The following is an 11086-nucleotide window of genomic DNA, read 5'->3' as shown; positions in this document are numbered from 1 at the left end:
TGGGGGACAAAGACAAACTCTTCGCATTCATAGAAGGTTTGAAACCTCATGCCCGTATGGAACTACAGCGACAACGGGTAGACACCCTGCCCAAGGCCATTCAAGCTGCAGAATGCCTTGGCGATTATCATTTGGGAACTCAGAACGACAGGCCCCAGCCGTCTGTCCGAGGGGGATTCAACGGGCACCATCCCAGCAATGGTGGCCCAAGCAAAAGTGGGGGAGATCGGAGTGCATCCAAAACTAAGACTCCTCCCTCCAACAGCAACAGTGCTGCATCCATCAACAACAATCAGGGGAGAAAGCCTCCTTCAGAATGCCGTCATTGCGGCGGGGCACATTGGAACAATGAATGCCCAAACATCAAGGTCAATGCTCATCAGACTGTCGAGGATGAGACAGATGCATCAGACACATCAGAAGACAACCAGGTAGGCGCCTTCAATGCAATTGTTGGCTCTATCCCTCATGCCTTAGCGGGGACCAGTGCATGTCCTCCTAAGAAAACATCAGTCCCGATCACCAGGAAAGGGAAAGAAAAGATGGACGAAGGACCTCCTAAGCAAGCGAGGACCCTAATGTTCGTCGAATTGAAAGTGAACGGCAAGCCCCTTCACGCATTGATAGACACGGGTGCCACCCATAACTACTTGTCATCAACGCAAGTAGAGCGCCTAGGTCTTGTGGTACAAAAGAGCAAAGGCCGCGTCAAGGCTATCAACTCACCACCTCAGACATTGGGTGGAACAGCTACAAATGTCCCAGTGAAACTTGGCCCATACAAAGGAAGCATCGACCTGCGCATCGCAATCATAGATGACTTCGACATCATAGTGGGTCTGGAGTTCATGAGGCAGACCAACACCATTCCGGTACCATTCGCCAACATGCTCCTGATGATGGGAGAAAACGGGGCAAAGCCCTGCACCATACCATGCTTTCCCATAAAGATGGCCGCTGAAAACATCTCGGCCATGCAATTGGAGAAGGTAGTCAACAGACATGAACCTCAGGGTCAGGCTACCCTTCGCAGCAACAATCAGCCATCATGTCATCGGCCTCAAAAGACTGGTGACGCTCATCATCGTGTGAAGACTTGTCAGCCATGCCACAAGGACAAGTCGGATCACTCATCACAGCCGGGACCCTCGCAGCCATTACATGTCCCTCAGAGACCATGGGAAAGTGTTTCCCTCAGATTCATCACGGGATTGCCCCAAGTCGGCAATCTTGCATCCATCATGGTTGTCATAGATCAGTTCTCAGACTATGCAACTTTCATAGCAGCCCCGCAAAACATCTCAGCAGAAGATACAGCTCGACTCTTCTTCTCGCACATTGTCAAACATTGGGGCCTGCCCAAAAACATTGTTAGTAGGCGCGACTCACGCTTCACTAGCAACTTTTGGACCCATCTCTTCAGGTGCTTTGGGTCAACATTGAGTCACAACACAGACATCCATCCACCATCGGATGGCCAGACAGACCGGTTCGATGACATGCTGGAGGAATATCTCCGCAACTTCGCAACCGGATCACAGAAGCATTGGGTGAAGCTCCTGGATGCTGCTCAACTGTGTTTCAATTCTCAAAAGAGCCATCATACAAACAAGAGCCCTTTTGAAATTGTTACCGGACAGCAACCGCTTCTCCCGCAAACGGTGAATGCCTCAACCATGCCGAAATCTCCTCGAGCTGCCAACTTCTCGAGCGAATGGGAGCGCAACATGGAGATAGTGCGGAGCTATCTCATCAGGGCCCAAGAGCGGGCAAAAAGGTTCACCGAACAAAAGCTTTGCTTTGCCCAACATCAACCAGGGGACAAAGTAATGCTATGCATCCCAAAGCGGTACTTGTTTGCAGAAAGGACCCATGACCCTCGGCTGCAACAAAAATACATCGGGCCCCTGCCCATTGAAAAACGCATTGGGAAGTCCACATACCAGGTCAAAACTCCATCCTGGTGGAAGATCCATCCAGTCTTCCATGTCAGCCGCATGCAATCATTGCTTCGCTACAATAGCAAGCTCAAAGAACAGAGGGGCGCAGACCTCCCATCCAACAACCATCAGAAACATCATCATCATCATCATCATCATAAGGCTCCGAGGACGGCGCCAACTCAGGTGGGGGAGAATGTCATGGGCTGCTTTCCAGACATGCCCCATGACCCCTTGGCCGCGCCCCATGGCGGCCTAGCAAGCCTCACAATGCCTAGCGCCATGGTCGGCCCCGTGGTCTTGGCTGCGCCAAGTGACAAGCGCGCATGTGCCTCTGTCGCCCCACCGATGCCTCTCGCCAGCGCCCAAGGGCTGGCCATTGACAACAGCGTCGCGCGCCCTGACAATGTCGCGCGCGCAGATCCTGATGCCTCGCCAGCGCCCAGCTGCAGGCCCATTCCAACAGCGCCTCGCGCACAGACCCTGATGCCAAGCACCAGTGCCCAGCCTCAGGCCAGCACATCAAGTGTCGCGCGCGCCCACAGCAACGCGCGCGCAGACCCTGACCCGCAAGACAAAGATGCTGCCATCGGACTTAGTTTTTCCTTGTAATAATCTAAGTCCTTTTCATTGTAATCATAGGCTAGTTTACATCATTTTCATTTCAGTGTGCTTCTACAGCTTTATTAGGACTAGTCTTGTAATGTTGGTTTATTTTTTTTAAGCATTATTAAGGGGGACCAAACAATCAAACATTTCAATCAGCATTTTCTGGTGTCTCTCCCCCTCGACACCACATCATTGTAATCATCATTTTCAGTCATCAATAAAATCATCATCAGCATTCAAAACCCAATTCTCTCTCAGCTTCCGCAATTGCTCACGACATTGGTTTTCCCGCACGGCACTGACAATCTAGTCTAGCGTGCGGCGAGGACCTCATTGGCGGACAGCAACCGCACTGACATCGGTTGCTTAGCCTTACGTTGCCCTTCCAAAGATCATCAGGAAGGCGTTGCGTAACATTACACATGCATGGCTTAATCTTTGAGACAAGCATATGACTACTGGCAACTAGTGGAGTTCTCACCCTTGTGCGTTGCTTGGAGAAAGAAGCGCATGGAGCATTATATCCTTGTAGGTTGGTGAAGACGTACACGATGAGTTCTCCATTCCAGCTTTGGCAAAGAAGTAGATGAAGTATCCTATCCTTGTGCGTTGGCGAAACAAGTACATGAAGCATGCCCTCCTTGCAGCTTGACAAACACTTAAAGACTCCTTACGCAACCTTGGTGAACAAGAATAAGGAGCATCTCTTTGGAATGAATAAGGAGCATCTCTTTTACCAAGATTTGGCGTGAAACAACCCCTTATTGTAGCTTGACCCGGAAGTTCATGGAGCATCATATCGTTCAAAAGTTGGCTTGAAACAACCCTCACTTATGACTTGGCAAAGAAGTTCACGGAGTGTCTTAACCTTTGAATTTAGTTTATGTCGATGTTTTGCGTATTTTTTGCCAAAAAATTGATGTCCTAAACTAGAGGCATTCAAACTTCAAGATGCTTATTCATACAGAATTACAACTCCAATCTTTAGAACATATAAAAATTCCAGAGCGAAATTTCTTCGAGATTGGGCGAAATTAATTCTTTAAATCTGATAGAAAAGTTTGTTGTGTTGACCTCACAACATTGCGCGCTCTCATTAAAAAATTTACATCTTCAGTTAGGAGTGTCTAGATTGCAAGCCGTCTATGCCACTCAAAAGTAGACTTGAATATCTGCAACATATGCAAATTTCAAGATGGAAATCCTTATAGATTTGCCGCAGTAAGTTTTGAAGTTTGTCGAGATATCTATCACGCTTAATTTTCAGCTTTGCACAATCTAGGTGAAAAAATTATATCTTGAGCTCGGAGCCTATACATTACACATAGTTTATATTGTCGAAAACTACATATCCATAGCTTAAATGTATTCAAATTTCATAGCAGAATTCCTTCTAGATAGACTGGTGCAATTTTTCAAAGTTGGTCCAGACGTCTGCCTAGCTAGCTTTCTAGCTTTGCGCACCTTCGTTGCGAAATTCATTTCTCGAGATAGGAGCGTCCAAATAAGGAGTTGTTTGTGCTGTTGGAAAGAAGCCTCTGAGATGCAAAGCATACATAAAAATTAGAGCTCGACCATTTTCGATCCAGTCACAGATTTGCTTTTTAATCAAATGCTGAAATCGGGAGAATTTTTCGGCAACGTATTTTATGTTTTTTTTTGCAGCTTTGGCGGAGACGTTCATGGTGAGTTCTCTATCACAAATCAGTTGAATAAGAATATGATCACCACCCACTTCTTGGAGGTGAAAAGGTACACGAAATATCCCATCAATCGAGACTTGTCTTGGATGACCTTTTCTTGCAATTTGTTGAAAAAGTTCATGGAGCATCCCAACCTTCAAGCTCTGGCGAGCTACAACCCCTTCTTACAACTTGGTAAAGAATTGCATGGAACGTCCTTCTCACGACTTGGTGAAAGGATACGTATAGTGCTCCATTTTTTTGAGCTTTGGAGGAAAGCATCACTAACTTCTCTTTGCCATCATGATAAAGAGACTTTCCTTTACGTGACTGAACTAAAAATGAAATTCTAAGTTGCCTACATACCCGGCGAGGAGGATTAAGTCATTACGTAGTTCAGGAAAAATGTATTTTTATGTAGTTTATACTCGTGTATCAAGAAGCTTTGCAAGAAGACTTTGCTCGAATTTAAGAAGCTTTACAACTTGAAGACTTGCTCGGATTTGAAGAGCTTTGTAACTTGAATTTAGCTCGAATTTGAAGAGCTTTGAAACTTGAAGATTTAGCTCAAATTTGATGAGCTTTGTGACTTGAAGATATGGGTCAAATTTGATGAGCTTTATGACATGAATATTTGGCTCGAATTTGATGAGTTTTATCACTTGAAGATTTGGCTCGACTTTGATGAGCTTTGCAACTTGAAGAATTAGCTCGAATTTGAAGAGCTATAAAACTTGAAGATTTAGCTCGAATTTGAAGAGCTTCAGAACTTGAAGATTTGGCTCACTTTGTGACTTGAAGATTTGGCTCGAATTTTGTGATATTGTGACTTGAAGATTTGGGTCAAATTTGATAAGCTTTATGGCATGAATATTTGGTTTGAATTTGACGAGCTTTATAATGTGTAGTTTAGGATCGAATTTTGAGAGCTTGCGACTTGCAGTTTACGCTCGTGCATTGAGGAGGATAGTGACATGAATAGACTCTTCAGTTTTATTCTCGTATGATAACTTGCCCCCATCCTCTCCTTCTTATTCTTCTTCTTCTTCTTCTTCATCTTAAGGCCCAAAGCCAGATAGCTCTTGGTCTCCACTTGGGGCCATACTTAGTTCCATATCATGAGCACGAGTTTCTAGTTCTTCAAATATTTTAGGCTTTATGCCTTGTAAGATATAGCGAAGAACCCAATGCATGCTTTGAATGCATATTTCGATGCCAGAAGATTCACTAAGGCGATCCTTGCAGTTGAGGCTTTAGCTCTTCCAGCGGTTGATGAAGTCATTAACTGGCTCATCCTTTTATTGACGAATGTTTGTAAGTTCGATCATACTTACGATGCGTCTTGTGCTATAAAAATGATTGAGAAACTCATGCTCTAACTGCTCTCAACTATCGATGGAACCAGATTCGAGATCTGTGTACCAATCGAATACATTACCTTTAAGAGATCGAACAAATTGTTTGACAAGATAATCACTGTACGTTCCAGCATTGTTGCAAGTTTCAACAAAGTGCACTACATGTTATTTTGGATTTTTCTGGCCGTCGAATTGTTGCAACTTAGGAGGTTCATAACCAACATGCATCTTCAAGTTATCAATTCTTTGCGTATACAACTTTGCATATGTGAGAGATATTTTGGATGTTGACTCAGGATTATCCTTGATAGCCTCCATGATATAGTCCTTCAATTTCTCAACGGGAATTAGACCTTCAGCAGAAACTTGGATCTCCTTAGTTGTTGTTGCTTGCTTTTTGGATGAGTCTCCTTTCTCTTATGACCTTTGAAGATTTAAAGTTTCTTGTGTGGATTCTCCTTCTATTATAGTATCCAACTTATTTGTTAACTTGAAAAGTTTAGCTTTCTTGATCTTGCACACGCTTTGACAAAGCTTCAACGGCTTTAGTCAAATTTTCAAGTTGTTCATCTATGGTGGAAGCTTCAATAACCATTGCTTGCATAATTGCCGTAGAGGATGAATAATGATATGGACCATTATTGGGATCGAGCTCAAATGTCGCATTAATGTTGACTAGAGTAGATCCAGCGCTCAAGTCATCCTCATCGGCTTGCATGAAAGGTTTCTTGGACTTAGATGAACTAAGTAGGGCAAGCACCTTTTTGATCCCTTTGGCGACGTCGTTCCCTTTTTGGGTCGTGCTTGTAAAGGATCTTACTCCATTTAAGGGTGAAGATCCAAAAATAGGGATTGAAATGGACGACACTTGAAGTGCTTGTTGTCCTAAACGGCTTGCTTTGCTCCTTGTAATCGAGCTAAAACTTCCAAAGGTAACATCGATGATGCTTTCTACATCAGCATAGAACTTGGAATTAGCAACAAGTTGATCTGGAGTTGATTTTCTGTGAAGCCATTTCGATATTCTTGAACTTTGGTGATTGAAAAGTTGAGATGAGAGGTAGAGATTGTCCCACTGGGCGTGCCAAAATTTGTAGATATTAAATTGCGTCGAGAAAATAAAATCAAGACCGAAAAATATTACAACAATGGTAGTATTTGATTTCAAATAATATGAGCGTAAAATCTCTATGAATCCTCCGATTCTTCTTTCCAATAGTAAATAAATTTAAGGTCCTTTGAGCTTGACCTTGAATCTATAATTTGTCGCCACGAACGATGATCTTGGATTCAACTATCACAAACTTCGATTTGAACTCGTACTCCTTGAATCTTGATTGTTCTTTGTTCTTGAGCTTGAACTTGATCTTGGACTTGAACTTGATTGCTTGAAAGTTGAAACTTGTATAGAAATTTGCGGCGTTTAATCCACGAGTTCTCTCTTGCTTCTTGTTATAACTTCTGGTCTCTTTTCTGAGTTATGAAGACCCCTATTTATAGTTGTGGAAGGGAAAAATTGTGATGAGAACAAACTCTTTCAAACCAATCAGATTGAAGAGTGACAAGGCCGCATTTGATTGGCCAGAACATGTTACTTGCACATGTGGCGCAGTATTATTGGCCATTTAATTTGACTTGGCATGCCTTGTCATTTTGACACGTGGCATGATCCTATTGACTCTTCTGTTTGATTTGACGTGCCATGTCATTTGACACGTGACACCAAACTGGGCCTTTAGGAAGACGATATATTGGACCTAATGAGGTAGGTTCATCATTCGCCAATTAAATGGGCTAACCCAAATGAAGTTCAACTTTTATTTAAATCCATATCTTAGACTTAAATAATTTAATACAGACTTATGCCAATATTTTACAAATTTAAGAGTCAAGTCCAAATTTTAAATTCAATAAAATTCACGTGTCTACAATGTAAATCTTCAACTTTATACCATCCAAAGGAAAGTATCCATTGCTCTCTTTAGCTCAAAGCCAAAGTTAAATGCGTCATTTTAATTTTCAGATTTTACCATATGTATTTGAGTAGATAGGTAGAAGGTACTCCTGCGTATGTAGTTTGCGATTCTCGTTCATTCAGACCAGCATTACAGTTACAATTTATTTGATCATTTAACCTGCAAAATTTTACGAATTATGTTTATCAAAAGCCTTTCCACTCCAATCCATCGATCAAGTTGTTGATTAGAGGCCTTGTAAGACAAATTATCTGAAAATGGGATAACGCATCTCATCTGATTTGATTCTATAGGTGTTAAACGGGTCGGGTTGACCCGGTTCCGAAGGGGTCCAAACCAATTAAACCCGGAACCGGCCCGGATCGGTTAAAGGGGCTGGGCTGGGCTGGGTAGGAAGGGTAGAGGAGGTTGGTCCGTTTAGAATTTTAAAACGGGTAACCGGACCGGTTGAACCCGGTCCAATGAACAGTTACCCTTACCGGGTTAACCGGCTCGGCCCGGTACAATGGCTAGAATTTTTTTTTTGTTTTTTTTTAAATTTTCGAAATAGGTAGGCCCCACTGACCGTTGGCAACGGTCAAACCTTGAATTGGTCCGTTGGCCAACGGAAAAATTGCACAAATAGCTTTTTTTTTTTTTTTTAACCCTTTTTCAATTTACAAAACTAACCTTCTCTAAAACTATAAATACCACCCCCCCTCTTCTTCATTTCTTCACTCAATACTCATTTCTCAATCTCAATTTCTCTCATTCTCTCATTCTCCAATTTGCAAGACTTCAAGTCTTCAATTCATCTTCTAATTTTATTTGGCTCTCTTTTCTTGAATTTAATTTATCGTGTTTTATCATTTGGAATTTGAAGTTTGAACAATTGAAGTTCAAAATTGAAATACTTGCTTGACGCTTGTTCGTAGTAACATCGGAATTGATGAACTTCAATTCTACTTGCAGAAGCAAAAAGAGCCTCGCACAAAGGAATTTTCACCGTTGGGATGGTGGCATGAGAATGGAAAGCAATTTCCTGTTCTTTTCGCTAGGGCTCAGGACGTGCTGTATGTGCCAATTTCTACTGTTGCATCGGAGAGTGCATTTAGCCAAGCAAGACAACAACTTGGAGACACCCGTCACTCATTGGGAGACAATGCTTTGGAAGTTTAGTATGTTTCAGAGATTGGATTTGATCCGAACGAAGAAATCAAGGACGTGAAGATGTTGATAGCCCAGAAGACGAGGAACTTGGAGATATATTAACACATGGTAACTCATCCGAATTTAACACTCCAGAAGAAGGTCAATCAGTTCATATTGATTATGAAGAACTTACTAAGGCAATGCAAAACCTTTGAATTTACTTGTTGTTAAAAATGTAAATCTTTCAATTTGTAAGTTTGAATTATGAAATAAATGTAGACTTGCAACAAGTGCATTTTTTCCCCATCTTCCTTGTATTCTTTATGTTAATACTTTGTACTAATATAACCTACAACAGTTATACAAAATTCCAAAAAAAAATATTAAAAATACACTAAACCCGGCCCGTCCCCCTCAACCCGTAACCCTTACGGTTCAATTTTTACTCGGATGAACCCGAACCCGTTAAGAACCAATCCGGAACCGGCCCGGACCGTAACCCGTACGGGTCCAAAAAATAGCGGCCCGACCTGGCTCACCCGTTTAACACCTTTATTTGATTCATAAGCAGTTTAATTTCAATTAAATAGAAAGGATTTTAGATGGGTTTAATTCAATTTTTTAGATGAGTTTAAATTGCGTCACAAATAGAAAAGATACGTAAAGTACAATCAGAAAGAAAACATGTTTAAAAAAAAATCGGAAAGAAAACAAATGAGGGAGTAACTGGCTTAACCACGTGGCGACTACCGATTTGTTACTTTGGCAGCACATAGATTAGTATCCGAGAGCTATCATCTCTCCTCAAATCTAGACCGTTAAAACAAAATCTCAGCCAATCAACGGACTTCATTCACTCTCAAAAAATTTCAAACTCTTTTCACAATTTCCCTAAATTCCCGCCCCATTTCCCTCCTATAAAATTTCCCTATTACACATCTCACGAATTCACCATTATCTTACAGTCATAGCAAGCAACCCATTCTACAAATCCTTTCATATTCAAAATGGCTCGTACTAAGCAAACAGCACGCAAATCAACAGGTGGAAAAGCTCCAAGGAAGCAGCTAGCTACAAAGGCTGCGAGAAAGTCAGCTCCGGCGACCGGAGGAGTGAAGAAGCCTCACCGTTTCCGTCCCGGAACTGTAGCTTTAAGGGAAATCAGGAAGTACCAGAAATCAACAGAGTTGTTGATTAGGAAGCTACCATTTCAGAGGCTGGTGAGGGAAATAGCACAGGATTTCAAGACAGATCTGAGGTTCCAAAGCAGTGCTGTTGCTGCCCTACAAGAGGCTGCTGAGGCTTACCTTGTTGGACTCTTTGAAGATACAAATCTCTGTGCCATTCACGGTAAGAGGGTTACTATCATGCCAAAGGACATTCAGCTTGCAAGGAGGATTCGCGGCGAAAGAGCTTAGGGTGAAGCTTGTTATGCTTATGGTTATGGTTAATTCGTGTTCTCTGATCTAGGGCATTGTTTTTGTGTCTTTTCCTGAATGTTAGGGTTAGTGATGTAAATCAAGTGACTTGTTTCAATCAAAGGTTTATTAGTACTTTGAATTCTTATTAATGAAATTTGTCGTTCATTTTGCTGTTACATCTTATTAGCGTTTGTACTATATGTTTGACGTTTGATTATTTGTTTAGAAAGCACCCAATAGAAACATCACATTATTTTATCATTTGTGTATTAAGAACTTTAATTTACATTCTCCTATTTCACTACTTACTGGTGCTTGGAACTTTCTACTTTGCTTATGGAACATTAACACCCCCCCCCAACAAACAAAAAAAAAACACCCACCCTACCAAAGAAAAAGATTATGTAGCAGTTCCTAAGTTTTGGCACTATTAGTTAAACATGGACTAAAATCCTTTTGGTGGTGTAGGGATTGTTCAAACTTTGCATTTCCTTTATCATTTTATGAAACGGAGATTGATTTGGGTTTGTTATCAAATGCTTATTTACTATTGTTGCAGGAGGGTACCTATTTCTTTTTTCACCGTCATCAAAGGTTGAACTTGGCTGCACTTGGCATGGATTAGCTATTTGATGAATTTTCTGTTTGTATTTAGGTTTTGCAAAATGAGTTGTGAGATGATTCGTCTTTTGTGAGGCATCCCATGTTCCATAGGTTTTAGGTAAGTTTTCGCCCTTGTCTTACCTAAGGTTGCTGGTCTGTGTTGCCAAAGAGAGCTGCTTTTTAGTTTCAGTCTGACTTTGAAGTACTAAATTTATGCATGCAAATGGTTTCATCAGCTGTTACCTTTTCTCATTATTAGTACTTTCAACAATTGAAGTAGGTACGTTTTATTTTCGCTTCTAGCAAAGCGACTGCTGCAGCATCTGAATGTGGATATCGGTGGCTGTAATCTATTGAGATAAGCAG

The 11086-nt window shown here is 41.8% G+C and overlaps 1 protein-coding gene across 1 annotated transcript; it reads left to right on the top strand.

Moving 5' to 3' along the window:
* Window positions 1–9642: 9642 nt before the first annotated feature.
* LOC104230961 (histone H3.2-like) lies at window positions 9643–10293 on the top strand. The gene has a single exon (XM_009783877.2). The coding sequence runs from the start codon at window positions 9704–9706 to the stop codon at window positions 10112–10114; it is 411 nt and encodes a 136-aa protein (XP_009782179.1). The 5' UTR covers window positions 9643–9703; the 3' UTR covers window positions 10115–10293.
* The last annotated feature ends 793 nt before the right edge of the window (window positions 10294–11086 follow it).

The sequence above is a fragment of the Nicotiana sylvestris genome, chromosome 6 (genome assembly GCF_000393655.2).
Source record: "Nicotiana sylvestris chromosome 6, ASM39365v2, whole genome shotgun sequence".
Classification (NCBI taxonomy): Eukaryota; Viridiplantae; Streptophyta; class Magnoliopsida; order Solanales; family Solanaceae; genus Nicotiana; species Nicotiana sylvestris.
Note: the sequence above shows the minus strand (reverse complement) of the source record. Positions and strands in the feature narration are given on the sequence as shown.